The sequence below is a fragment of the Fusarium falciforme genome, chromosome 11, assembly GCF_026873545.1.
Source record: "Fusarium falciforme chromosome 11, complete sequence".
Classification (NCBI taxonomy): domain Eukaryota; kingdom Fungi; phylum Ascomycota; class Sordariomycetes; order Hypocreales; family Nectriaceae; genus Fusarium; species Fusarium falciforme.
Genome location: NC_070554.1, coordinates 391,437 through 418,686, shown reverse-complemented (window position 1 = coordinate 418,686; position 27,250 = coordinate 391,437). Strand labels below are relative to the sequence as shown.

The following is a 27,250-nucleotide window of genomic DNA, read 5'->3' as shown; positions in this document are numbered from 1 at the left end:
TATAGAGATGTTTGCATAGTATAAGTTTGTATATAAATGAATCGAAGTCTAATGAGAGTGGCTCGTGAGATTAAATCCCGTCTATCCAGCATTCAAGGATCGGCGCCGGCGAGCAGAATCTCTTGCGCGGCCATTATTAACAAGTCCTAGTCGTAATCATATAACAGGTTCGTGATCATCAGAGCAGAGACTGCATGCGCTCTACTCGCAAGAGAGAAGGTAGCTGCCATACTGCTTGGCACCGGTGTGGCAGCTTCCAACAGAAACCTCCTGGCGGTCCTCCTTGCAGGAAACATCGCTGAAGGTGTAGACTAAAGACTCGTTAGCAACGAACTGGATATTTTCAAGTCATCGACTTACGTGTGCATCCCTTGGCATTGTCGGTGATCTGCTCAATGTTCAAGGACTTGATGGTGTATGTGCCGTCAAGCTGACCACACTTGTTGATGCCAGATCGTCGGACGCTCAGGTAGCCAACATTGGGCTGCTTGCAGTCAGACTGAGGGTAAAGACGGACTTGGGCAAAGGGGTCATAGGGGCCTGAAGCTGGGGCAGCAGATGCGCCCATGGCGAGGGCAGCGACGGAAGCGACGATGGTGGTGAAGTGCATGTTGGCGTTGGGGTGGTTGAGTAGAGATTGAGGTTGAAGGTGAAGCTGTGTTGGAGACTTGTTTGATGCTGAGTGATTGTCGAGCTGAGTTGACCAGATGAAGGCGATTCTCTCTACCTTTATATCATTTGGATGATGGCTGTGTAGACCTCGATGCATATAATCTCCATCAACGGGCCCCTACGTCATCGTCCACTCCAGCACGAAGCTCACACAATGTAAGACTTCCCTGGGCGGACAATGAGACACAGCTTCTGGATACGAGACCTCGTGTCAGCACTGGGTCACGTCGAACCCACTGATCACCATCTAGGATATCTCGATGCACGACCGGTCTATTCAAAGACACTGTTTGCTGCATCTCCTGATTTTTTTTTGGCTTCGTATTTCATGCCTGTACAACTGGTTGGATCATGACGATTGTTTATGCTGGGTCGCATGATCCACACCGACGTACGTGCAGGCAGATCATTCGTGGCGGAGGATTTATGGACACAGCCTCTCTCCAATGTTTCACAGAGAAGTGCCGGGGCCTCAGTGGAGGTCACAGGGTTTTGCACTATTGGGAATAGTAAATCGAACTATTCACGACGATAGGCTCAAAGGCTATGTCGATGGACGCTTCAAGTTGCTTGTGAAGTTCCATACGTTGGCCGTTCTGTCTGCAAATCGAGTTTGTAAATACTCATAACGGCCCAGAGAGAGGTTTCTATACTACGTTACTATGCACCTGCAACAGACGCCGAGGCCTCAATTGCAGATCCAAGAATAGATCATCCATGTACCGACGACTCGTGGACATGCAAGAGGAACGTCGGCCCCATTATCGCCGATGGTCCGATCTTACCAAATCGCAGATCTCAAGATTCCAGAAAATCCCATGGCCGAATCGACTGATTCATCGTATTTTGCGAGATCCCTCTCATCCTGCAGTGATCGAGTGGCGAGTATTTGAAGCCGGTCAGTTAGGTGCATGGCAGTGTAGCACTTAAGAGACGTCACTGGCTACCTACAGAAAAAAGAAGTATTTTTACACGTTAGATCGTACGTAACTATTGAAGTGGGCCGTTTAAAACTGTCAATTCTTTGGAGCATACACGTATGTGTCTTGCGTAGTGTGGGGAGGATCTGCACTGCCTAGGAGACCCCTTTTGCCCTGCATCAAAAGCGTTGGATTGCAACTTCTGGGCGGATGCGGGAGCGGACGAGGAGGTTTATTCGTTGCCGTGTTTTTCATGTCGATCAATGGGGTCTTATTGCGAGGCAAGGTCTATTATTAGGTGCTGCGGGGACAAGGGATGCTGACATGGATTGAGCGGAGCGTCGCAATCCTTAAGCTGTGCCAGCTCAGAGAAAGAGCCGCAATTTCGAGGCACGTTCTGGATTACTTCATCTTTTCTATGCTCTTGGGATATCCCGGTAGATATAGCTAGGACTCGGGGGCCTTGCCGTGGTTCGTTTCGCCATCACAAGATCCATGAAGCTTCAGTCATCATGGCCTAAGCAACTGACTGGCACCATCTCCCTGCTTCGGCGGCCGCCCTGCAGATCTTGGAACCCTGACATCGTATTCAGGTGCATCGCGACGGCGTATTGAGACTCATGTGATGGATGGCTTTTTTCATGTCGAGGAGAGGCATGTGAATGCCTCGTCTAGGTATTTCGAAGTATCTCCACCCCAATGAGAAATTTCTTCGCTCCATGACTTCCGTTGCTCTCGTTCCACTCGTTTATCCGAAGATTCGGTCCCGACTGATCAGGCCAAGCCCCATTACCTGTGCACACGTTGATAGGATCCAAAAACATGGTATACTTCCCGATAATGACAGTGGAATAGCAGAGGGTTTTAAGGCTGTGGCTGGGGTCCGAACAGGCATCTATATGTCTAGCTTCAAAAAAAAAAAAAAAAAAAAAAAAACAAGTAGCCGGCACGCTGTCTAGGCAAAAAATAATAATACCAATAATATGACTCATCCTCCGAGCAAAACCCTTTTCCTTTCGACACATTACGCTTTGCCCAGGGTCTTGATCTTCTTTCCATACCAGGCCTAGATTGAATGTTAATAGCTTGTCGGTTTTAGGGGTCATGGGACGAACCGTTTCATAGCCAGCTCCGATGACATAGTTGCCAATCTTCTTCAATAGCCAAGGGGTTGGAATAGAAATGGCAATGGCCCGCGCCTCATCGTCCTTCTTGCTCTTGTCTAGGAGGGTGTTTGTCGGGACAGATGGATCGAGCATTGCTGGCCGAGCTAGACCGACCATGTCGAGCGAACCACTAGCCAAGGCGCTCTCTATCACCTTGCGGCTGCGGAAACCGCCCGTGACGAGCAACGTCAGGCCGGGGAATTGATCTCTGATGGCTGTCGCAAAGTCTAGAAAGAAGGCTTCTCGCGCCTTTGTGCTTTCTTTCTTGGCAGCTGGGACTTTATCAGGGTCGACAATACCCTGTGGAGCTTGTGAGTAATGGGACCACTGACTGGGAGGAGGAACATACGATTGGCTCCTCGTAACTTCCACCGCTGATTTCGAGAAAATCTATCCCGGCATCTGTGATCAAGCGGAGTTGTTCGAGACACTCCTCCAAGGCTTGTGAAGACTGGTGATCGACAGAGTTGAACTTGATGCCAACTGTGAAGCTTGGTGGCACGGCCTTGCGGATGGCCTTGATAATGTCCACCACAATCTTTGCCCTAGCCCCAGGTGATCCTCCATACGCATCAGTTCTCTGGTTAGTCTTGGGACTCAAGAATTGTGAGAGAAGATATCCGTGCGCTCCGTGAAGCTCTATGCCGTCGAATCCAGCATCAGCGACAAGGACTGCCGTCTTGACGAAGCGATCCTGAACGTCCAAAATCTCTGGAATCGTCATAGCCCTTGGCGTTCCAAAGAGTAACCTGGAGATTACTCCTGCGAATACGCCTTTGCCGAGACGTAGAGGGATAGCGCTAGGAGCGAGCGCCTTGTCGAAGAAACCTCGAGTGCCGGCTCCGGCTGGAGATTGCCGACCGGGATGGCTGATCTGGACCACAGTCGGGGTTCCGCCGCTTCTAGAGGCCGATGCCCACTTCTTCCAGCTGTCTAGAATGCGGCTCCTGTCGATGGTGTCATTGTTGGCAATATCTCCAGCTTGACCCAGGTGACGAGGATCAACCTGGACGTTTCCTTGATGCAGCAGTCAGTGACCAATGGTTCCATCGATTGCTCACACAAGATGCGAGATTACCTGTGATTAGCAGTCCCCAGCCGCCATTGGCCCAGGTTTTGTAGGCAGTATAGACTTGATCGGTTGGCAAAAGGTCCCCATCTGCTAGGTTCTCCGCCATGGCGGCCTTGGCTAACCGGTTTGGCAGCGTCAAGCCATTGTTCAGCGTTATCGGTTGCTCTATATGGGAAGTCATGGTGTAAAATTCCGTCAGTAACTTGATGTAGGTGGTGTAGCTCTAGGGTTGACGAATGGTAACAAGCCAATACCTTGATGCTGCGAATTGCTGCCCCTGAAAAACTTATAAGTGAAAGATTTTGCCTCGGTAGTGCCAATCACGTCACGGAGCCGTCGACGGCATGGCATTAGACCGAACGCAATTTAACGCCAATGGCGTCGGCGCAACTTGGGTCCGTCCGTGTCTCGGTCGAGCCATCAATGATTAGTTATCAATCCGGTACCATCTTATCCATTGCTGTGGATCCGTTGATTGCCACTACGGGTCTCCTGATGATAAGTACTCTGGCCGGGGGACATGACGTGTTAATATTCCCGATGGGTGAACAGGATTGCCAATGGGATGGAGGTTGTTCAGGTTGACGCAACTACCGCTGGTGCCTTGGCCAAAGTCCGCGGCGCCGAGGTCGTTCGCCATCGCGGAATTCATAGCCATCATAACGTCATAAGCGATAACCGAGTGCAATCGACTGCCGCATGATTAACGAACAATCCGATCACATCAAAAATCGGCAGCGCTGTAACATTATGAACTCTGGGCCAGGTGTCATGCCATGCCTTTTGTTGGCTCAAGGGCGAAACACGGCCCGCTCGCTAGGGCTTATCCAGACATCTGTCAGAACTGTATCGATCCTCTACCTATCAGAAGTGTAGTACCAGCCCCAATAGAATAAGCCACCCAAAGAAGTGATGACTTACATGCAATATCTCGTAGAGAGAATGCCTCAAGCCCTGAAGAAGTCAACATGGTTACAAGTATCACGATGCACGTATACCACGAACGGGACGGAATGTCACTCCTCGGATTTCAACTGGCGCTGTTGGTAATCTCATGACAGCAGCGGACTAGCTAGATTGGGGGAGCTAAAAGGAGAAAGACGTGGAAGTGGCGCCATCGTTATCGGTCAGTTCCAGTTGTTTATTTCATGATAATGCAGCTGGTAATGGTGATCGACATTTGGCGCCTGTTCACACCAGATCCTGGGTGAAACATGAACGTCTGGTTCGTGCGGCTGTTCCATCCGGCGTTGTTTCAAACGACCGGCCCAACTGTTGCTCCACGATTCAAAACTGCAAACTCGAAACACAACGTTATCCTCCAGCTTCGATCCATGGGGAGATGAGGTTCTATAACAATATAAGAGATGACTTGTTCGGGATACGGGATTGAATGTGTAGGCAGCTCAGAATCAACATTGTTTTCATTGGCTTCCCGAGGCCGTCCGCTCTTTCAACATGGTTCATCTTATTCAACTTCTTGTCCTTCCTTTTTTCTTTTTTTCTACCTCCAACGCCCTTCCCAAGCCAAGGCACCGTAATGGAGGGCAGTGGTGTCGTCCCGCCATCTCGTCGAATATTTTCGTGTCTACTTATGCTCCAAGCCAGACGCAGGTGTCTGAGACAACTGCCTCGTCCCTTTCGCTTGAATCTTCCATCTCTACAGATTCTACCGTTTCTACTTCTTCGGTCACTGTTCTGTCCCTTTCGACTGATACTATCATCCCTACGAACTCCACCATTTTCACGTCTTTGACGACTGCTTTTACTCTTTCGACTGAATCTGCCATCTCTACGGATTCTATCGGTTTTGCTTCTTCCACCACTGTTCTGTCCCTTTCGACCGAACCTACCATCTCTACCGATTCTACTGTCGTCACATCTTCCGGCTCTTTGACGACAACTTCTGCTGGTAAAGTCACCCAAACCACCTCCGAAAAGTCTACCTCCGAATCGACTTCAATCTCGCTGACCGAAAATACCTTGGCCCCAACCACGACTTCAGAGCTCTTAACCGCTTCCACTTCAAATCTTCAAACCGTCTCAACCTTGTCTTCTTCAAAACCTGATGGAATCACCACTACCAGTGCGATTCCATCCGTTTCACCTGCCTCTACTCAAGGAGGTCCTCCAGCCGTCTTCACTGCGAACCCAAATATTGGTCCTGGCGGAGAAATTTACAAGGAATCGGAGCATTTCCGAATCTATGGCACCATTCCGGACAATGTGAACAAGACCCTCGACCTCCTGGAGGGCGAATACGATTGCCTCGTCAATACATTGGGATGGCGATCGCCGGGCTTGTCCAACTACGTTGAAGGCGAAAAAGGTCCCTGGTGCAAGACCAACGTATATTCTGTTAGCGATCTTGGCAGCTCGGCGGGTGTTCAACGGTTCGACACCAAGCATGGCTTTGCTTATCTCGATGTTGTCACCAAATGGCTTGATTCCGGTGTCACGGCTCATGAGTTTGGCCACGCCCTTCACTATCACCAGAGAACATGGGTGTATCAATCTAGAACAGGAGCTTGGTGGGAAACTGTTGCGAACTGGGTCGCAGAGACTTACCAGACATCTGACATCTGCGCACCGGCTCGGGAAAAGGTGAACAGGTCAGCTGCTTCAAGTATCATTGAAGTCAAGAAGCTCATCGGAGACTCGTTCCAAGTCATCGTTGACGGCTCTTCCGGCACTGGAAACTACTATCAAGCCTGGCCTTTCCTCACCTATCTCACCAACAACCCTGATGAAATCCCTGGATTGGGAAGACATGTGGTGCGTGAGTTGATGGTCCAATACAAGAAGGATAGTAACGAGACACCTCTTCATACTCTCGCACGTGTGGCGAGTACCAAGGTCGGAAGCATCGTCGGCTCATACTGGGCCCGCATGGCCTATGTTGATATTGGACACGCGCCCGCTCAGAAGGTGTTCCAGCAACAACGCCATAGCATAAACTACAAAAACGTCGCTCTCCAGTATGATAACACCTACAAGGCTTTACCTGAGCGCCAGCCGCAATACATGGGTTGCAACATCATCCCTCTGACCACGTCAGGCGCCACCACAGTCGAGGTCGACATCAAGCTTGCAGAGGAGGCCGAGTTTACCGCAACGTTTGCTGTCCGGGACACTAGTACAGGATCTGTACGATACAAGACTCTGGAAGACGGATCTGGATCTATTGCAGTCTCGGACGGTGAGGAGATTAGCTTGGTTGTTGCAAACACGCCAGCGGATCCCATCTTATATGATGGGTTCAAATTGACGAGCGTCTTGCAAAAGGGCTTGGACTATTCTTTCACGCTTTCAGGGGCCACTGCATAACTCAACTTATCGGTGGGAAGTCTCGCCGCGATGGGCTTGCGATCTATTTCGTTGATGCCAAAGAGCGGTTCTACTGAGTTTGCGGATACCCGCTTGAAGCGAATACCCCGAGTTTCGTTCATACCATTCACTCCTTTGTAAAAGTCTATGCTATTTGCATTTGAATAAATATTTAATCTATAATTTCCGTCAAATAATGCAATTCTAACTCTGTCAAGGCCAAGATTGCCCTGCCAAGTTGTGCTAGCTCATGTTGTCGGCCAAGAACCCCCCTTTTCTGGCACGCAGAAAGACCTAGGGAGTTATTATCACGTTTCGTAGCCACTCAATATCGGCACATACTGGCATCTTGAACGCAGCGGTGCTCATCTTAGAGCTTCGATTTTGACTAACATTAATAACTATGGGCTTAACTAGACCACTGAAGAAGATAAAAGTACATTTGATACAGACCATGCAGTCGAGGTAAGGCAGTCACCCGTTTTCTCGCCCACTGCCGGAAAGATCCTCAACTTTAGGCATACAGAAGAGGGAGGACCTCGGGGATATTGAGCTCCAGGTCCACAACGGACACGTTCTGAGACAACGCAGCAGAGCGCTTTCCGATTTCCTGCACCAATGGATCGCCTTGCTGTTTGTAGAAATCCTTCGCATCTGCAACAACATGTTCAAGCGACGGCGATGCTCGGTGAACAGTCTTCTTGCCACCAGCGAGAGCTGACTGGGGGAACAAGGCCAGTCTCTGCGCGAGCTTATCAACGTAGTCGTACAGCTCGCGCGACGTGTCAAAGGCCTTGTTGATCCAACCAATCTCGGCAGCGTCGACTGCAGTGATGTCCTTGGAGCTTAGGATGTATTCCATCGCCCGTCCTCTACCAATCAGATTCGTAAGAAACTGGCTACCTCCTCCTCCGGGAAACAAGCCGCTGCCGACCTCGGGTTGGCCAAACGCGGTGTCCACCTTGGTGGCGAACCGCATGTCGAGGGCGACAAGGAATTCATTTCCAGCGCCTCGTGCTCGGCCCTCGACCGCGCCAATGGTGACCTGCGGCAGCCTCGATACGTTGTACATCAAAGTGGCGAATGATTCGACGAAGTCAGCTGCGGTCTGTTAGAACTGATTCTCTTATAGGACGTTATATGGGTTAGGGATCTTACGCTTGGCTAGAGCAGGGAGGGTGAGGTCGAGATGGGCGACAAAGAACCGAGGCACGTCACTATTGAAGATGACAACCTTGGTTTCATTGTCAGTTTGGAGTCGAGAGACCAAATCAGTAAGGTCATTTTGAGTGTCCCCGTTCCAAAGATTGACAGGTGAAGACGGGTTGTGGAACGTAACGGTGAGGATACTGTCGTTCTGGGCGGTTTTCAGACCCGTATACTTGGGAAGATCTAACGAAAGGACAGAAGAGGCCATGGAAATGGCCATGGCCAAACTCAAGGGACGAAGGGGATACATGTTTTGGGAGAAGGTGGGTTGGCTATGGTGAAGGTCTGAGTGAGATGGACAATCCTCACTGAAGTTATCCAGCCGTTGCTTTGTAGGATCGCAAGCACATTGGTCTTCCTGATAACCTCTTCTCAGGTCGTCATTGATGCTAACAAAGCACACTGGCCTTCTGATGACAAATGGGACGTGACCATCTAAATGCGTATACGCGTACCGTAATTAATGTGCGGACTATGGAAAACCTTCATCCGAATCAAAGAAGTAGACATGAGCCAAGCTTGCGAACGGCATCACTGCTGGCGTTGACTGCACTGACGTAAAAGCCCCTTGTGCCTGGATATTTTCCGATTAGTGAACACGACTCGGGCGAATAAATTGCGCCTTCGGCCGGCGGACTAGACCACGCTATCTTAAACTTGCGGAAAGTATAATTTTCTACTCCGCAGCGTATTTCCTGGTTGGCCAGCATACTTCGAAAAGGCAATTTCGAGCTGAATATTTCAACCTCGGTTTGGCTTGATCGCGGTCTTTAAGGATGGTTATTAATTCATCCTGATTCCCACCAACACCTTCCTCTTCTCTACTTGCGGTAACTCGATACCCATCCTAGCCTCTGAGCCATTCACGATTATCTTTTTCTGTCTTAAACACTCTCCCTCTCATACCATCTCGATACTATCTCCATCATGTCGTTCAACCCCAAAGATGATATTCCAGATCTGACTGGCAAAGTCATCATCGTCACCGGCGGCAGTAGTGGACTTGGCAAAGAGAGTGCCCTCCAGCTCGCAAAACACAACCCCGCCGCCATCTTCGTCACAGCCAGAACAGAGAAACGTGGCAATGCCGCCGTCAAGGAGATACAGGATGCCGTGCCGAACTTCAAGGGCCAGATCAAATTTCTAGAGCTGGATCTCTCTTCCTTTGCGTCCATCAAGAAAGGCGCCACCACCTTCCTCGGACAGTCTGATCGACTCGACATCTTGATGAACAACGCCGGCTTGATGGCCACCCCCGCCGGCCTTACAGCTGACGGCTATGAAATCCAGTTTGGTTCCAATTACATGGGACCAGCTCTATTCACCAAGCTATTGCTCCCGACTATCGTCAAGACGGCTGAACAACACGGAGGAGATGCTCGTGTTGTCAACTTGAGCTCCGAGCTCTTCAAACAGGCGCCAAGGGAAGGAATCCTTCTTTCTCGCTGTAAAACCCCCCTTGACGACATTTCCAGCTTGGCCCGCTATGGCCAGTCCAAGCTCGCGGATTACTACCACACCCGTGCCCTGAGCAGATTCTACCCTACTGTCAAGTTTGTCGCGATCCACCCAGGAGTTGTCAACACGGGTCTTTTCGATGATTTCAGGAAGAGACGGCCTTGGCTCGGTGGATTGATCAGTGTGATTGGGTCCATTTTCCTCACGGATGTTCACGCTGGTGCAAAGGCTCAACTATGGGCAAGCACGGCCAAGTCACAGAATGTCAGGAGCGGTGGTTTCTACAACCATAAGCTCAAGGAGTATAAAGACGCGGTTTTGGATGATGACAAGGCTGTTGAAGAGTTGTGGGACTGGACTGAGAAGGAGTTTGCGAGCAAGGGGTTTAAATGAGAGCGGAATAGCGTTTTGACATACATAATGCTGTAATTATTTCTTTTGTAAACCTAATCTGAGATACCTAGTCCATAACGGTAGATAATAAGAAGAAGGTGGCTGTCATTCAAATCTCCTTAACCCTCAAGCTGTTAAACTCTAGCAAGTTCACCTTGCCTCCATTGGAGCCTGTGGTACCAGGTGAAGTTAAAGCAAATGGATAATGTTTGCAGGCTTTAAGACGGGTTAATGGCGTCATGAACTTTACGCTTGTTGAGCCTGTGTTACTATGGGAAGCGTCCTCAAGCAGAAGTAAGCCTTGCCACCTAAAATAAGGAAGCAATAGATTACCTTGGGGAGCGAGGGAGGTGAGTAGGAGACACGATACCTGTGCCACGACGACAGAAACCAGTGGTAAGGCGGGGTATACTAGGGTCATAAAGTGTCATAATTTGGATCGATGGAGGAGAGCTAAGTGACATGAGAACGAAAGGAAAGAGATCCACCTGTAAACCATGTCTGAGTAAACGACCCTATTCCTGCCTTGTTAAGAACCTGGTCCATCCTCCGACCCCAGCCAAGAAAATAGAAAGCCTGCTCCTGTGTTCGTTCACAGGTGACCAGCTATGTCAACCATAAATGTGATGGGCTGATCAGAGACAGCTAGCTGATTGAGCTGGCGTTGGCCCGACGACCTCGGCGGCGGGAAGGAGGCCGAGTGGCTCTAGTAGAGGTAGCAGAGGATCGACGCTTGGGCGGCTTGGCTGCAGACGGTGCAGACTGACGGTTGCCAGGTGCGTTGGCGTTGGCAATCGGCTGATGAAAGCCTGTCTCAGGTCGCGTACGAGGAACAGCCGACTGCTGTGCGACTAGATCAGCAGCAGTGTACGGAGAGACAGTAGCCAGAGGTGAAGATACGCGAGGGGTGTGAGCGTGGGTGTATCGCGAGGGACCTCCATCTTCATCGGTGTCCAGGGTAATGGGGTTGGCGGCAGACCCGAAGTCGAGGCTTGAATGGGAGGCAGAGATGCTATCTAGACCTTCCACAAAGCCCTGGGCTCGTTGAGTGTCAACAGTCAATGGCTGGGGCGCGGGTGCCGGCTGGAACGCGGGCGCTGGTTGGGACACAGTCGATGGCTGGGCTGGAGCCGCTGGAACAGGAGCTTGGGTGGTGTACTGCGGCTGAGCAAGGTTGGTAGTGATGGGGAGAGGACCTCTGGCCGACATCGCCAGCCTCAGCCGATACTGATAGACGACGTTCTCCTCGGCGCGCTTGTCCTTGATGTACTTCTTGGCGTTCTCGATGGTCGTCATGTCGTTGAGGATGAAACCGACTCTCCACTGGAAGAGGTTCTCATCTTTGCCATTTTCAACTTTGAAGATGGCCTCCCATGCGATCACATCCGAAAGAGTCCCCTTGGCTTGCGCCAACAGGCCACCTGGATGAGGTCAGTAAGTCGTCAACATTGTCATACATACGGAGCACTTACGAATGACAACGGAGCGAAGTTCGTCTTTGTAGTCAAAGTCCAACCCAATGTCCTTGATCAAATGATCGGCCATCACCTCCGAGGCAATCAAGTTGGGATCGAGGAACTTCATAGCGTCACTTCTGAGGCGTCGAGAGAGAATCATCATCAGCTTGGCCTCGAGGTCGGCACAGAACTTGAGGGTCCATGCCTTCTTGGCGGAATCGGCTTCGAGGTAGGTGGAGAGTTTCTCGCCGGCTATCATCTGCAGGTGATGTTGGTCAAGTCTGGCGTCACACAAGGGCAAGGGATGGGCTTACCAGGGGGCCATTCTTCGCACAATGTTTGCACATGGTTGGAGCGAGGCTGCGCTAGGCAGACTCGAGGATGGCGGAGCGATGTATGCGCGAGGAAGATCGCGGAGGAGGAGGATGGTCAGGGATGTCGAGGCGACTTGGATCAGTCCACGAAGGGAGTGTTGATGGCAAGATTCGAGGAGAGTTGGATAATGTTGCACCGTTAAAGTCTTTGAGCCGAAGGGAAGATGCATCAAAGCTCGTTTAGGGCGTCCAAGCAGGTCAAAGTACCATAAAGGGGGAAATGGTCTAGATTGTGAGGTCGTTTGCGCGAGGGGTAACTCAAGGATTGTCGTTCCGTTTGCCATGTCCAACAATGCTCGCAAAACTCTTGAGGACACTTTGAACTCGGTCGATCAAGCCGACAATGAAAAATTCTCCTTTTTCCGTTTGCACAGCATCAGTCGAGTATTTTCAGTGGCAAACGGGTGGGTGCATGTCGTGTGCACAAGCTGATGCAGCCAAGTTTGGTGATAAAGTGCGGTCTCGGAGATAGATCAGGTGGCGGCGCTAAGATATTTGTTTGTTTGCCCGCCCAAAGGAAGAATAATCAGGCCAGCATTGTCGTCAGTATATACTTGTGCGATCGCAAACGAGCCCAACACGGTATTGTCGCGGCATGTCAGCCGGGAAGAATCATCCAACTTGCGGTGAAAGATGTCAGAAAAAAATGAAAGATGTAAATTGTCCCTCGAGGCGAAACGGTAGCATGATTCTTTGTTCCCGCACCTTGGTGTGACAAACAATACCAAACGCCGCCTCCAATAAATGACCGGAAAATCTTGGTGTCCGAGGGGAAGTTCCAAGGCAGCCAATAATCATTGATTGAGTCGACAAAGGACGTGTCAGGTGGGCGCAGTGCAGCTGAAGGGGGCTGTGCTTGCAGAAGCTGAACATGGACAGCCCTGATCAACACTTGAAAGGTTGGCAAGACCATCGATTTATTTGTGTGCGAGCTCAGTCGCGAACAATATTGCTCAAGAATGACCCCTTGCAGTTGTTTTGATGCTGTCATATGTCGAGAACCTTGTTTATGAATATCGCTAATCACTTCTTAGAACCTTATGTAGATAGGTCCAAGAGTCTCCTTCGCCATTCATCATTCCATCAACACAAGCCTCGAGAATCAAAGTAAACGAGCCGTCCACTGCGCACACAACACACCGAGTCCTCCCGCCTGCCAGCAACCAAACCTCGTCGTAAACCTTCGTTCGGCACAAAGTCCGGTTGTTCGACCAAACCGATACCCTGCCCTTAAAGCTATTTTTGTCAGACCAGTTTAGCTGCATGCGGTCTTTGCCTTCTTCACAAAGACCCTCGTCGTTGCCGCGGATTTCTTCGATAGATGGCAATGATCTGCAAGAGTGCGTCGCATCCTCGAGAACTAGGAACGCCTGACCAAGTTCCGAATGGCTTCAAGTTCGTTGAGTGATATCTCAGGTAAGTAGCTCAGCTTTACAAGTTGAAAGCGTTTGAATCGTGTGCAGCATCAATGCCAGCAAGTCTTGGTGTCCGCCCAGTTGCCATGCCACTATATCGTGGGCGATAAGCCTGAAATGGGCAGATGGACTCCAGGTTCAACCCGTTTCAAGTCATTCTAAGCAGCCAATCGTCATCGTCCGTTGGGGTGGCTGAGTGGGCGCAGCGCCATGTCTGGGCGTAAGCACAAAAAGCGGCATTTCAACCTTGCATATCATCATTAGCTTCACCGCGATACCCTCAACATGTCATCAACTCCCAAAATCTGCGCCTGGACCGACCTGCCTCCAGAGGTATGGAGTGAGATATGCCGACACCTTCCGAAGCCGGCACTGCTCCGACTGCGGCTTGTGTCTAGCAAGCTAAGCGCCATTGGCTTACCCTGGGTGTACAAAAGCCTACGCCTCGAGGCCCGTACCGACTCAGCCGAGAGATTCATCCTCATCTCCAAGAATCCCAAGCTTCGCCATCTCGTACGAGAGGTCACGGTAAAGACCTGGGGGAATCACGGTCACGATCAAGACCCGAACGGGCCCTGGCAGATTTCCTGGCCTTTTGCCAAAGCCCTACCCTATCTGCGCTGCTTCACCAACGTCACTACACTTCATGTCCGCTTTCACGAATCATTGGGAGTTTCCTACTACGCCCCGGTGGCTTACGATGTTGAACATTCAGGGCTTTTCCGATACAGGGTCATGGAAACGATATGCCACTGTGTGATGGGCATGTGGACACCAGAGATACAAGCCAAGATTGATGAAACGGCACGGTTCCATCGATATTTCAGCGACACACACCCCCTCCAGTATGCCGATGGCCATGAGATCCCCTTGGGCCACGTCATGCCACTCCGAGGGCTCACCATTTCCAACCTGTCACCTTATAAAGATTATCTCGCCGAGGATTCGGGAGCGTTGAAAAAGATGTTGTCTCTACCAAGTCTCGTCAACCTCAAACTCTTGATTACTTCCGGCGGTCGTCCCGATCGTGATAGGGCCCAATCACTGTTAGAAAATGGTATGCTCCAGACGCTGCCCAAGACGTGGATGTTCCCCAGCATCGCCGAAAATCTGCAGATACTTTCGCTCGTCTATGGCGAATGCTGGGGCCTATACCCCAAAGTCGACTTTCGACAACTCGGTGAATCATCGCTCCCGAGACTCAAGGTCCTCGTTCTCGGAAATTACGTCTTTGGTCAAGCGTGGCAGGTTGACTGGGTCGCCTCGGTAGGCCAGGAGAATGGCGGACTACAAGAGCTATATCTTGTCAAATGCCCCATCATTGTGAGGGCCTGGCGTCGACGTCCCTTTGACGATGGAGATAATGATGAGTCCGTCACTGAGACTTTCACTGGGCCTGAGCCTGGCCTTGGGGTCCGTGAGTATCACCTTCGATGGCACAATGTCCTTTCCCGATGGGCAGAGTCCATGAACGGGTTGAGGGTGTTTTGCATGGGCGAAGGCCCCGAGGGTCGGGATACCTCCAAGCTCATCCATCAACTTGCTCAAGAAGAGGATGTAATGTCCCGTCGCCACAATGATAGGAAGCATCAAGGCTTTGCGTCCGAGATATGCACAGAGAAGGAAAAGCGGCTGAAATATGCCAGGCTCAACATCAACATGTTTCACGGTCATTCAGGTTGGAAACCAGCTTTGCAGGTCAAAAGTCCAGGGGATGTTTCTGAGGGTGATACAAGAATCAGGGACGAAGTCGCGTATGAGCGGCTCATGTCGATGGTCAATGCAAGGGTTTCGGCGCAAGGTTCTTTGTGAGACTAGGTGCGCCTTGGCCGGGAGAGTCTGTCAGAACAGGCTGTAATACAAGTTGCGACCGTGTAAGGCGTTTCTCTGCAAAGTTGTTGTGTCTATCATGACTGTAGAGTGCTCTGAGGAGCCAGTATCTATTCATAGCCGAAGCACCCAAGGTAGTTTGAAGCACGTCGCCAGACCTGAGCTTTACAGGACATATCGGCTGCTCACATGTTAGTACTGTTCAGCGACTCTCGTTGATTGTGACTTACAAGGCAAGGTTCTCTCGATCTGTCAGGTCCAGCTGCCTGGTGTTCACCACTTCCTCCGTCGTTTCTCCACTTTCATCAACATGCTCAATAACACCAACCTCTCTGATCAGACCTTGGCGGTCGATTTCGTCTCGTCTCTTGTTTTCCCTTGCCAGATACCATCTTAGGTAGAGGACAATGCAAGTTGGGAGAATACAGGCCACGCCGAGGATGACACCCCAAGTCACGAGGTATCGAGGCGCGTATTGTGGCTGGAATAACTGGGGTGAGAGAATGTTGCCCAAACCGTACCCAACGTGGTACAGGGCAATTACTGCGGTTTTCTTGGTGTGTCCAGCAGAGCAGTTGGCGGCCCAAATCATGACAACAGCGTAGGGGATTCCGCCAGTTGCACGTATCCAGATAGCTGTCAGTAGACCCCAGCGGTTACCCCAGGGAAGAGTTAGCAGCATGATACAGGATACAATGGGAGGTATGTATGCCACCGCAGACACCCAAGCCCGACAATTATGTGTCTTTGCCAAGATCCAAGCCGCTGCACCAAGAGACACAAGCGCAGTAACACCATTGATGCACCCCAAAAGCGTCGTCTAAAGAGTGGTAAAGCCAAACGACTTGATGATGAGCGAGTACTGATTGGTCAGACCGTTGGCCATTTCTTGAGACCATGCATGGAGGAAGAACAGCCATGTCTTTGGATCTTTGATGGCTTCGATGAATTGGTACTTTTTGAAGTGCTTTTGCTCGATCCCAGAGTGATTCGACTCGATTCGAAGGATAGCTTGTGCTCGTTCCTCAGGGGTGAGAAAATGGGCCGTGATGGGACTTCCGGGGAAGAAGATCCACACGGAAATGCCGTATATGACGGTCAAGGTGCCAGTGATGACTGGAAACGCTATTAGACAACACGATGACATCCGGAGGGCAGCTTACCCATGAACCATCTCCACGGCGCGAAGCTGCCAGTATCGATAAAGAGGACGCCATAAGAGAGCAGTCCTGAGGTGATAGGGCTTGAGTTCCCGATAGCCCACATGATGGGCATCAATACTGCTTGTTCATCGTATGTGAAGAACATGGATAGAATGACGAGGAATGATGGCACGATGCTTGCCTCTGCCACACCGAGGAAGAAGCGGACGACGAAGAATGAAGCAAAGTTGTTGCATGGGATATGAAGCAGCAAGATACATCCCCTGGAAGTCGGTCAGAGACAGTGCTGAAGGAGGGGAGTTACCTTACCAAACGGTCAAGTTGATTGCCAGCCATCTCGCGACAGGGAAGCGTTGAATAGCCAGATTCTGTGGCCACTCTGCCAACAGATATCCAAGGTAGAAGATTGATGATAGCCAATTGTATTGGGTAGCGTTTAAATGGCCGTCTTCAAGGATGCCCAGAATCGCAGAACTTCCTAGCTATGTACCAAAGTCAGCTTGTGGACGTGGACCAGCGTGGCAACACTTACAGTCTGCTTGTCCACATACATAAGGTGGTAACCGACACACAAGAAGGGTAGAATCCAGCGAATACACTTATTCCGGATTCTCTGTGCTTCCTCTGGTGTTGGGGGGTCGACCTTGACCTGGGAGAATAGCTTGTAGCTCTCATCTGCATAGCGATCAGGTAACTTTGGTGTATCGACTTGGACCTCTCTTGACGAGGTTCGAGCGATGCTTTTCTGTGGTTGCGCCATGTTTCTTGACAGGCCAATAGATTGCAACGGAGTATTTCCTTGGCGCCATTTAGTACAATACGGATAGATTCTATTAAATATGTCGAGTATATCTCGTCAGTGTATTCACCATTCCCCACCGTAATCACGAACACCTCCAGCGGTTGCATCAGAGGATGGCGCAACGATCGGCATGGGCATTGATTGGTTCAAACATCAGCATCTTGAACTCGATATGGGAATAGTCGGCTTTTGTCCGACCTGCGAACGGGAAATCGGCATCACCTATACAATCTGGAAGCATCGTCATCCTTTCATCGCCTTGCATCACTGGAAGGTGAGAGCCCTATTGGCTTGTAGACCTCCGATCGGAGACTATCCCATATGATTATCCCACTTTCTAAACCGAATCAGACCTCCTTGATGCTTTTGCGCCGACTATTTGCCCCCATAAACTCCCAAGTTATAACCCATTGCCTTGCCTCATAGGCTAAATCTCCCACCCATCTGTGCCGTGAAAAACTCCCGAGTTTGATCCATCGCTCCCATAAGAAACTTGTCAATATCCATATCAACATCAACAAAGTGCTGACCAAAGTCCTCTCCCGGAGCCAAATCCTCCACGCCCTCTCCCTGGCTGAGACGGATCTGAAGCTGCTTCCCAAGCCACACCGCAACCTTTTCGTTGTGTCCTCTGATCGAAGACTCCATGTGAGTTCTAATCTCCCGGCGATACTGCAGAGTCCAATCCCTGGGCTGGAAGTGGTCGATGTTGCCTGCGGCTGCGTAGGTCTTATCCAGATCGTTGTTATCGTCGAGATCAAAGAACGACTCAACCGTGACGTTTTCGATGGCGAAGTTCTGCGCCCCGGGTTTCTTGGTGGTATCGACTATGTAGCTGTAGACGGACGTACAGAGACCGGAGTCGGCGCAAGTGTGTTCGATGTCTTGAAGGTAGCCTGCAATCTGCTAGTCCGTGCCTACTCGGGGTCGGCCTAGGTACTTACAATCATGTCCAAGCAGCACCCTGGCGCGCGGAAGACCATAACTTTGCAGCATCGGCACAGGACCTGTTGGATCGGGACATTCATGGATTCGACGAGATAGCTGTTCGGCTGTCATCTTGTGACCTCTTTGATTGAGAGCATCGGTGATGCGCCCCCAAGCGTAGTGAGTAAGAGTGTCTGCGATAGAAGTAACGATGGCCTTGGCCGGACCCGACTCGGCTTCCGGACCGTTCTTGACGAGAGGCGCATACAGCGACATGCTAACAATGCATGTACGCAGAAGTGAGTCGCCACATGCCTGTCGCATCAGGTCTCCGATGGGGATGGAGCCGCAAGGGTCACTGGGCGAATCTTGCTCCATCGCTTTGAGCGCCTTGAGATATCCGGGTTCCACTTCCATAGAGTCCGAGTTCTGGTGGTCGGCTTTCCCATACCAGGTTGGTGATGAGGGCGCTGAGAGCTTCATGTTCACGCAAGATCCCCGGGCACGGCAATCGATCAGATTGAACTTGAAAGCTGCGCTTGATGGGGCCGAGATGACAATCAGAGGAATGAATAAAGACTCGCCCACGTTTGCACAGCCTTGAAAGTGATTGCGAGGGCTACTCTGCGACTGAACGACAATGGAGCGAGGCTAAGCTGAGACGCCGAGTGCAATTGGCAATGGGAACAATTGTTGCGTTTGACAAGAGTCACTCAATGCCATTCCAAATTTTATTGCGTTTGTTTATTGACCTCAAACGCCGTCACCCGAACAATAGGCCCATCAGGCCAACGGCATCAAACGCAACGACTGCCACGGTAAGCGGCGACGCAGTGTCTTCCGCGCTGCTGAGAAACACGTCGGATTCGTTTGACGAAATATCAGAAATCTTTTTACCCAAATGCAGTGTCCCATTGCCGACCGTTGACGGAGGTAGCCATCTATTGGCTCAATCAAATGGTCGCCCGCAACGTCGGATGCCTCCCCGGGGAGGTGACAGATGACATTAAACAGGTATGACTACTCAAACAGCGGTCAATGTGAATTTGAGGGAGTGACGGGGGGTACAATACGTTGATAGCCGGCTGTGGCGTCTAGATGGAGTGTGGATGAAGTTGGTGGAAGAAGGATGGTAAGCGATGATAGAGACAACACGGGAACCCGCCGAAAGAATTGCGAGTCTCGAATCGATCTGAAACAAAACCTTCATCCATCCGTCGGCTCCTCGGTCGTGAACCAGCAGTAATTAATTTGACGCAAGAGCTTGGCTTGAGTGTGCCTGGGAGACACTTGGCCAGCCGCTCGGGAGGGTCCACTACCACGAGCCCACGCCTCAACCGTTGCAGCGTTTGTTAGCCACTCCCTACAAGCCATTGGTGTGTCGAGATGAGCGTGTATCTGCGTGTACCTGCTACCTAGGTACGCACGCCCTGGCAACGGCAGTCGCACAACCTGACGCTAGTGTGCCGTGTCTTGGCGATGGCGTCGGGCTCGAGATGATAGTGGCCAGGGTAAAGCAAACACTCAGGCGAGTGACTGAGGGCAGATGATTGAAGATGTGTTCTTTTGGAAAAGGGTCAAAAAGAATAGAGTTAGCAAAGAAGAACTCAAAAATGGTGTCCAAAGGCTAGTGATGCCCTCAAAAGCAAAATGAGTGTGGGCTGGGGTCACACAAGGCTCTCGACTTTTGCACCTCTCTTCAATCGCGGAACACCATTGGGCCATACTCCGTACAGGAGTCTGCGTCTCTAACCACCCACCCTCAAGTGCGGTCCCATCAGCAGTGTCCCAAGTCACAGCCACTGTGCCGCCCTCAGATGTGACGCGTCTAGGCGCGTGAAGAGTCTGTGGGATCGCGATGCCGCCTCCCCTTGCTGCACGGGGTGAGCAGATTGCATGGACTACGTAGGGCTCCCATCTTGTTTGAGTTGTGCTGCGAAGTGGTAGGGATTGTGCTTGGGGTTGAGATTTATGCAATAGGTACTGGTCATATTGCGATGTAGATCTATGCATAGATTGCACGTGGGGATTTGTGCAATCAGTCAGTGAGTGACGAATGTATATGGATCTGCACATCTTTGTTCAAGGCCGTGCGCCCATGTGCACAATCAAAGCCATCCACCAGACTTAGGCGCAAACAAATCGACGCTGCATAACACTGAGCGATGAAATTTAGGCACAATGAAAATGACCTTACATACTAGTTTTAGAGTGGGTTATTTGAACTAATTGGGCTCTCTTCCGTTTTTATGTACTATGAGCGAAGCAGCGGCAAGTGACGCCAAGCTGCCTGGTTGGCTGGCAACTAGTCCGCCTAGACATCAGTTCTCCCAGCAGACAAAGTTATTAATGTTTCAGGGTTTAGTTCTCAGTTTTACGTCTGAAGTTATGCCAACATTTTTCATATTGAAAACGTGAAGCTGTGAAAGAGATGCGAGAGGTTATGGCAAGGCCAGGCAGGTTCCAAGCTGTAATAGAAGTGCACGCAGAGCATGTGAATGAGCCACCGCAAAAAAAATGCACGAATAAAGAACCGTGACCGCTCTTTTTCTTTAAGCTTCTGCCCCCCTTTTGCCTGCTTGACGAAGTAGCGAGGCCATACAAGGCTTGTCCTTTGCCAACAGGCCGCTTTCCCTCTGGCCGATTCATGCAGTTTCTTGAGTCTCGGAGAATCAAGTGCGAGGCAAGGCAGGGCCATTGGTTCGTGTACGACCATAAACCGGGATTTGAGTTTAGGAAGTCTCTGGATGGGTTATATGGGACCGAGGAGACGGAAGACAGCGGTGAGTTTGACTTTATGTGTAAGCAGACTTCATTCTTGGCGAGAGTTTAAGATGGGATTCTGCTAACTATTAGCCTTGACTTGCTGTCGTTCTTACATACCTTGATAATTGACAGCTTTATGCCTATCAACGGAGCCATGATAGTGGGTGTCAGTCCACCACGGCGGATTGAACGGAAAGCCAAGGACGATGTCGAAAACACATCTTCTGGTCTCTCGCTGCGGGATGAGATTGAGGAGGCGTCTGGGCAATTCCCACTACTCATTCGTAGGTCTTCATATCTCGTGTTAGCGGAGTCCAAAACAGAGCCCAGGAGAAATGAGAGGCTTGCGTGTTTGGACGTTTGAGGACCACAGGCTCAGTTGTTTGCGCATTCCGTGAAGGGCGACATCACGATTATCTGATCTTGGGGGCTTTAATGCTTGCGTATGGGAGTAGAATAGGATAGGTTATCATGAAACAACTGCGTTCTTTGTTATTATCACTGATGGTTTGTTTTGAGGGCCTCGCCGAGTTCACAATGAGATGCTGTTCTTACTTCTCGTCGTTACTTGTTCTCCATTGAGGCTTTTAAAATGCAATGCGTAGGTCCTTCAACAAAATGTGCTTAACTTGCCTATTCCAGCGATGTACGACCAGATTTTCTAGGACCCATGTTTTAACAATGAAGCGATCCATCCCTCTGGATTCCTATTTTACAATCCTTGGCTTCTCAGTGGTTCGTTGCTTGATCCTCTTAGCGACTGCAACACGTCGTCCGCGGAATCTTCCCAATCCAGCTAGTGCTGACGGAGACATCAACAACCCCAGACGTGTTTCGACTCAACTTCGTCCGCGGGCCCCGAGTTTGGATTATCGCCAGTTGATAAAGGGCTTCAACTTAGTGTGCCTACTCATCCCCTTGAAGGATCTACTCAGAGGAAAGGCGTACGCCACCCATGGAGAGCCCAGCCCCCGAACCCTCAGGTGGGGATGCCCTCACCAACATGCCCAACCTCAACATTGTCATCATGGGCTTTGGCAGTCGCGGCGACCTCGAACCAACTCTAGAAATCGCCAAAGTGTTGCAGGTTCATCATGGCCATCGTGTGAGATACGTCACACATGAGCGTCATCGACCTCTCGTCCAGGCCGCTGGCATAGAGTTCTACTCCCTCGGACGAGCCAACCCGAGGGAGATGATATTCCGAAGAAGCCTTGGCGCTGCAGGAATGCGCAAGCTTTTACCCCAGATTCAGGATGAGTTCTTTGAGATGGGCCAACGATTCTGGGGGGCTTGTATTGATGATCCTGCTGGCATGCCTGAGGAACCGTCACCAGAGCCGTTTGTTGCGGATGCCATCATTGCGACTATGACGACCTTTGTCCACAGCTCTGCTGCCGCCAGAATGGGTATTCCTATTCATCTTCAGGCGAACAATCCTCGAATATACTCAAAGTACCTGCCACATTCACAAGCGGAGAGCTCTGCCACAAGCGATTCGGTTGTCAGGAATGTGCTCTCGTGGTGGTTGAAGGACTTGGCGTAAGAAACTGAAGTAACCTGTAATGCATTCCCCGCTGACTATTTGCATATAGTTTTCTTCTCATGCTGAATTCTGGTTTCAACCGACTTCGGGTTGATACCATGGGCCTTGAAGCATTCTCCCCCTTATGGTGGACCAGCCAATTCTTTCGCTTTCGATTGCCTTGCACCAACCTTTGGTCTCCCCATCTTCTCCCAAGCCCTGCCGACTGGGGTGATGAGATTGAAACCGCTGGCTTTGTGTTTTCAGACCCGGAACCGTACACTCCGCCCACTGAGTTAACCAAATGGCTCGAGAGCGGAGACGAGCCGATCTATGTCGGGTTTGGGAGCATGTCGTTTCCAAACACGGAACAAGTTCTCCAAGCTGTCTTTGATGGCATCGCCAAATCTGGACGTCGTATCATCTTTGCAAAGGGGTGGTGTGGCATAGACTCTAGCCTATTCCAGAGAGATGACATCTTTATCGTTGAGGAGATACCGCATCATTGGCTCTTCCCTAGAGTCGCGGCCGTCGTCATTCACATGGGAGCTGGAACGTTTTCACTGGCGCTCAAGTTTGGAAAGCCTATCATCATGATTCCCATTGCTGGAGATCAGCCGTTTTGGTCTCACCGGGTGTTCCAAGCCGGGTGTAGTCCAGAGCCGATTCCTCTCCAAGGTATCAACTCGGACCTGGTCGCCACGAGAGTTCAAGAAGCACTCTCACCTGAGATTGGACAACATGTCAAGTTGATGGCAGACCAGATATCTAAAGAAGAGCCCGGTCAATTCAAGTTTGCCAGATCTGCTTTGAACACCTTTCAACAGGCGTATGCCGAGGGATATTGCGATCTATTGCCTGACCGTGTAGCGGTCTGGAAACACAAGCCATCTGACGTCAAACTGTCAGCGATGGCTGCGAGCATTCTTGTTACCGATTCCCTGATCCAGCAGACAGACCTGAGCTTGATACGACATGTCGAGTTGCCAGATCTTAAAGCGCCCGGAGATCCCATCTCGGGAATTTTCAGCGGAATCGCCCTGCTTGGAGGCCGAGTTTTGTCCCTCTTCGGGGCATTCCGAGGCCTGGGAACTACCCAAGGAGCCGTGGAATTGTTGAAGCGGGTGGTTCATGTTGCTGAAGGTAAGTAATCCAAATCCATCGTGAATGACTCTGCTAATCAGTATCCAGCACCTGTCGGTTTTCTACACCAAGCCTCTTACGGAGTTTATAACATTGCGGAATATCTCACATTCAAACTCGGCGGTATTCATCGCCAACAGTTTGACAGCAATCTCTGGGCCTACTCTTATCCCGAGATGCTGTCATTGCTGCTTCTGGCGCCAATCAAAGAGATCAATCCCTGGACAAATACTTTCATGACGCTGCTCCTGTCACCTATCAGGTTCACTATTGCCATAGCCAATGTGCCCATTGGATTTCTAGCCTTCACCTTGAGGCTGATTGACAGAAGGATTGAACAGTCATTGGGCTATCGCCCCAAGGAGGATACAGTGTACAATGCGAGAATGAGACAGGGCCGTCAAGAGATGGGACTTGCACCCACTGAGCTGCATGGCCGAGTGGTGCAGTCCTGGGAGAAAGTGAACGGGTCAAGTCTGGCGAACTGAAGCTGTCGAGAGTCTATCAATGGAGTCCTAAGACTGGCGAGTCAGCAGCACACTCTATTACTTTAAGTCAGGGCCCAATGGCCTTGGAGATGAAGCATTCAAATGTTGTGGAGCAGAACCTTGTCGTCAAATACGAGTTGTCGAATTCTTCTAAAAGAAAACAGGAAGCAGAAAAATAGGAATGTCATTGGCATCAAGCACAAGCAGAAACAATGAATTGGACGAGTCAAGTTGATGTTGTTTGCCGTGACCTAGTCACTCGGCATAATGTGGATTGCATCCACTGTTGGTCATTACTATTTACTCATTGTTATTGAAGACAGACACGCTTTTGTTGTTTTACAGGCGGGACTTGGTGCTCTCCTCACGACCCTGTAGGTTGGGGTGGGGAGTTCGGACGGGTCGAGTCACGGCGTAGAAGGCGAGGCCCTCGGACTTGGTGGAGAACTAGACGTGAAATGTCAGTGACACATCTATAGAGTGATATTGTGTGTACAAAGACATACCTGGACCTTGGAGCCGACGTGGAAGAAGGCAAAGTCACCAGGGACAAGGTGGTGGGTGATGCCGGTGGCCTCGTCCTTTGACGTGGTCAGTATGAGTGTCAAGAACGACTTCTGTAGCTCTGACATACCAGAATGTCAATCTGACCGCTGAGGATGTACTTGGTCTCCTCAAAGGTATAGTGAGCAGGTCGCGCCTTGCCAGCGACAATCTTGTAGAAGCCCGAGGTCAGGTGGGTGGGAGAGTCGGTCGTCTTGGTTCGGATCGAGTGAAAGTCGGCAGTGGTGGCGTTCTCTCCCTGGGGAAGGGGGATGAACTCGTGGCCAGCGCCCTTGACGATGGTGAGGGGGACAAGGTTTGCAGACACTGGGGAGTTAGTGGTGAACTTGGTGTGATGCGAGGTGTCTTACTCCTGTTGTAAGTCTGATGGATCATGGTTAGACTGACTACAGCAGATGTCAAGCAGACAGAGCTACCCGTCTAATATAGCAGCCCCAAGTATACATCGGTCAACTCGGTGCATTCTCGGGGTGTGGAGAAGATCTCGGATGCATGCCCGGCATCGAGGAGATGGCGGATGCAGTCCCGGGATCCACACGCCCCAGAGGTAAGCCATGCATTTGTGGTAAGCGTGTAGATACCATGGTTGATGCGATTTCATACAAAAATGGCATGAATCCCAGAAAAGGAGACTTAATCGTGCTGTTTGATCGTGTTTGAGCGAGCAGTTTGTCCTGGAGGTATTGGCACGGAGTGGACGTGATGCCGCTAATCGGGGATGACGGGATAGCAGACACGGACAATCACGGAGTTTTATGACCAAGGCCGGTCACATGACTTTCCACCAAACAATGTCTCACGGCGAAGAGTCTTGGCTCTTTGATCAGCAATCCCACCAGTCCGTCTTATGAGCAATACCCTGCTAGAAATATCAGAAAACATCTCTTTCGGCACGTCCGACTCCTCAATTTCCCACACCGCCGAGAAATGCCGTGAGTTTTCGGGTGCCTCAATCACGGTAAGCCTACGCGCAAGCTCTCCGCCCGGGTGGATCCCCCGGTAGATTACCCCGTCCTCCGCCCCGGACCTTCGGCAGACGGACCGGTCAGCAGTTTCTCGGAGCTGGGGGAAGCTTAAGCGCTAGGTACAGGAACGGATGCCGAAGATTGCCGTCAACGTGTTGCAAATGGTGGCGTTTTTTTACGGGGCGTTTGGTAACGGCTGTTGTTTGGTTAGATTAACAGTCCTACCTATCTCCTTGACTGCGCGAAGGCATCCAACCCGTACTAGGCAGGGATCCTGGCCAATCACGGCTAGTCTCCCACTTCGCTCACTACAAGTGCAATAAGGTGGAAACAGGATCTAACTACGATATCAGCGGCATTTGATAGTGCTCTAGCAGTGGGGCAAGTACCCGTTGGATGCCTTCGTGCAGTCAAGGAGATACTTGATGATAGTGAGTGCCCTGGGCTGCTTCCAGCCGAATTGTAGGGGGTGGGCGGCGCCACCTGGAGGGGACGGAGGCAAAAAACTAGGGTCGTGTCCATCTCAAATGGATGAGCCAGTCCTGCTCCTGGGGGTGCCCCCCGACGCGAGGGGATAGTTTTTTTCACTGCAATATTAACCTCTCGCAAGCGACTACTTCTATTTAGAATGCCAGCTGGCTCAAAGCTCACTCAGCCAGTGGAGGCACCAGGCTACCGGCGCTTACCCGTGGTCAGTTAAGATGCATGCACAGCTCAGATTCCGATTCTCACTGCATTTTTAACCCTCCTCGCGAGCCTTGTCGACAAAGGCATCTATCTAATGAAATCTGGTCACTAACTACCCTCGGCGTGGATCTCTACTTCTCCCACTATTCAGCGAACAATGAAATGTGCTTCCAATCGCCCCAGTCTGCCTTCACGTCTCTGTCAAGAAAAGGCACAGCCTGAGGGTTGCCGTTGCGACTTCAAACGGCAACGTTTTTTCAACGAGCTTTTAGCGATAGAAATGCGAGACGTGTCCTAACATCTAGGTATAAACATAGCCACCTTATGCTTTATGATGCTGTGCGCTTTTCTTGTGTTGTCTGCCCCAAGAGGTGTTTGGAATAACAGGGCAGTGAGCATCTGCCTTGGCATCCAGACGGCATCAGAAGTCAAGTTCGCCAATCTTGCGTTTACCCACAGCTCCGAGAAACAGGTTACTCTCGATAGCCAATCGCTGAGGAGGGTGCTGCATGACCCCAGAAGTTTTCTGTGCAGACGCCTTCACTGCATTTGTAACCCCAGACGACCTGTCTCGTTGCAACTCTTGGCATGGACGGGTCTCGACTCAGCTGTTCAGCCGGCCAAGCACTGCCCCGATGGGGTAGAGATTTAAGGCCGAAAATGTGCGGCCTGAGAATTGCCATCACGAGTTGAAACGACCTAGATTTTTTTCTTCTTCTTGGAGTTTTCTGTTGAGACATCCACCCTAGACTTCGTTCCAAAGAGCACTATTTCTCGCGTCCAGCTGCTGGCAAGAGAAGTACTCCTACCATGGCAGCTCAAAGATACAAGGCTTGAACACCATATGCAGCTGGCATCTCACACACTGCCTCCTTGTGGGGCACTTGGGGGGCCCCAAAAAACCCTCTTCACTGCAATTTTAACCCG

The 27,250-nt window shown here is 50.8% G+C and overlaps 11 protein-coding genes and 1 pseudogene across 12 annotated transcripts, besides 1 other annotated feature; 4 read left to right on the top strand and 8 right to left on the bottom strand.

The window, feature by feature from the left end:
• Positions 1–201: 201 nt before the first annotated feature.
• NCS54_01306900 (Hypothetical protein) lies at positions 202–757 on the bottom strand (the record flags this gene model as incomplete). Its single annotated transcript, XM_053158281.1, has 2 exons — positions 361–757; positions 202–311 (listed from the first exon to the last, which is right to left on the bottom strand). Exons 1-2 carry the CDS (start codon positions 608–610, stop codon positions 202–204), a joined length of 360 nt encoding a protein of 119 aa, XP_053014256.1. The 5' UTR covers positions 611–757.
• A 1,859-nt stretch (positions 758–2,616) lies between these two features.
• NCS54_01306800 (Oxidored-FMN domain-containing protein) lies at positions 2,617–4,011 on the bottom strand (the record flags this gene model as incomplete). The annotated part of the gene is made up of 4 exons (XM_053158280.1): positions 2,617–2,658; positions 2,708–3,058; positions 3,108–3,775; positions 3,837–4,011. The coding sequence occupies 4 exons, from the start codon at positions 4,009–4,011 to the stop codon at positions 2,617–2,619; spliced, it is 1,236 nt and encodes a 411-aa protein (XP_053014255.1).
• A 1,277-nt stretch (positions 4,012–5,288) lies between these two features.
• Positions 5,289–7,157, top strand: NCS54_01306700 (Hypothetical protein; the record flags this gene model as incomplete). Its single annotated transcript, XM_053158279.1, has 1 exon — positions 5,289–7,157. The coding sequence occupies one exon, from the start codon at positions 5,289–5,291 to the stop codon at positions 7,155–7,157; it is 1,869 nt and encodes a 622-aa protein (XP_053014254.1).
• Positions 7,158–7,671: 514 nt separating this feature from the next.
• Positions 7,672–8,616, bottom strand: NCS54_01306600 (Hypothetical protein; the record flags this gene model as incomplete). Its single annotated transcript, XM_053158278.1, has 2 exons — positions 7,672–8,258; positions 8,316–8,616. 2 exons carry the CDS (start codon positions 8,614–8,616, stop codon positions 7,672–7,674), a joined length of 888 nt encoding a protein of 295 aa, XP_053014253.1.
• A 677-nt stretch (positions 8,617–9,293) lies between these two features.
• On the top strand, positions 9,294–10,217 carry NCS54_01306500 (Hypothetical protein; the record flags this gene model as incomplete). The annotated part of the gene is made up of 1 exon (XM_053158277.1): positions 9,294–10,217. One exon carries the CDS (start codon positions 9,294–9,296, stop codon positions 10,215–10,217), a length of 924 nt encoding a protein of 307 aa, XP_053014252.1.
• Positions 10,218–10,862: 645 nt separating this feature from the next.
• Positions 10,863–12,021, bottom strand: NCS54_01306400 (Hypothetical protein; the record flags this gene model as incomplete). Its single annotated transcript, XM_053158276.1, has 3 exons — positions 10,863–11,638; positions 11,690–11,933; positions 11,989–12,021. The coding sequence occupies 3 exons, from the start codon at positions 12,019–12,021 to the stop codon at positions 10,863–10,865; spliced, it is 1,053 nt and encodes a 350-aa protein (XP_053014251.1).
• A 1,727-nt stretch (positions 12,022–13,748) lies between these two features.
• NCS54_01306300 (F-box domain-containing protein) lies at positions 13,749–15,275 on the top strand (the record flags this gene model as incomplete). Its single annotated transcript, XM_053158275.1, has 1 exon — positions 13,749–15,275. The coding sequence occupies one exon, from the start codon at positions 13,749–13,751 to the stop codon at positions 15,273–15,275; it is 1,527 nt and encodes a 508-aa protein (XP_053014250.1).
• Positions 15,276–15,458: 183 nt separating this feature from the next.
• On the bottom strand, positions 15,459–15,975 carry NCS54_01306200 (Hypothetical protein; the record flags this gene model as incomplete). The annotated part of the gene is made up of 2 exons (XM_053158274.1): positions 15,459–15,474; positions 15,524–15,975. 2 exons carry the CDS (start codon positions 15,973–15,975, stop codon positions 15,459–15,461), a joined length of 468 nt encoding a protein of 155 aa, XP_053014249.1.
• Positions 15,976–16,113: 138 nt separating this feature from the next.
• On the bottom strand, positions 16,114–17,216 carry NCS54_01306100 (Hypothetical protein; the record flags this gene model as incomplete). The annotated part of the gene is made up of 4 exons (XM_053158273.1): positions 16,114–16,409; positions 16,457–16,719; positions 16,766–16,938; positions 16,989–17,216. The coding sequence occupies 4 exons, from the start codon at positions 17,214–17,216 to the stop codon at positions 16,114–16,116; spliced, it is 960 nt and encodes a 319-aa protein (XP_053014248.1).
• A 462-nt stretch (positions 17,217–17,678) lies between these two features.
• NCS54_01306000 (Hypothetical protein) lies at positions 17,679–18,668 on the bottom strand (the record flags this gene model as incomplete). Its single annotated transcript, XM_053158272.1, has 2 exons — positions 17,679–18,154; positions 18,203–18,668. 2 exons carry the CDS (start codon positions 18,666–18,668, stop codon positions 17,679–17,681), a joined length of 942 nt encoding a protein of 313 aa, XP_053014247.1.
• Positions 18,669–21,906: 3,238 nt separating this feature from the next.
• On the top strand, positions 21,907–24,107 carry NCS54_01305900 (Glyco-transf-28 domain-containing protein; the record flags this gene model as incomplete). Its single annotated transcript, XM_053158271.1, has 3 exons — positions 21,907–22,493; positions 22,547–23,619; positions 23,668–24,107. The coding sequence occupies 3 exons, from the start codon at positions 21,907–21,909 to the stop codon at positions 24,105–24,107; spliced, it is 2,100 nt and encodes a 699-aa protein (XP_053014246.1).
• Positions 24,108–24,446: 339 nt separating this feature from the next.
• NCS54_01305800 lies at positions 24,447–25,034 on the bottom strand (annotated as a pseudogene). Its single transcript has 4 exons — positions 25,022–25,034; positions 24,742–24,977; positions 24,614–24,688; positions 24,447–24,554 (listed from the first exon to the last, which is right to left on the bottom strand).
• Positions 24,447–25,034: a sequence feature.
• Positions 25,035–27,250: the final 2,216 nt, after the last annotated feature.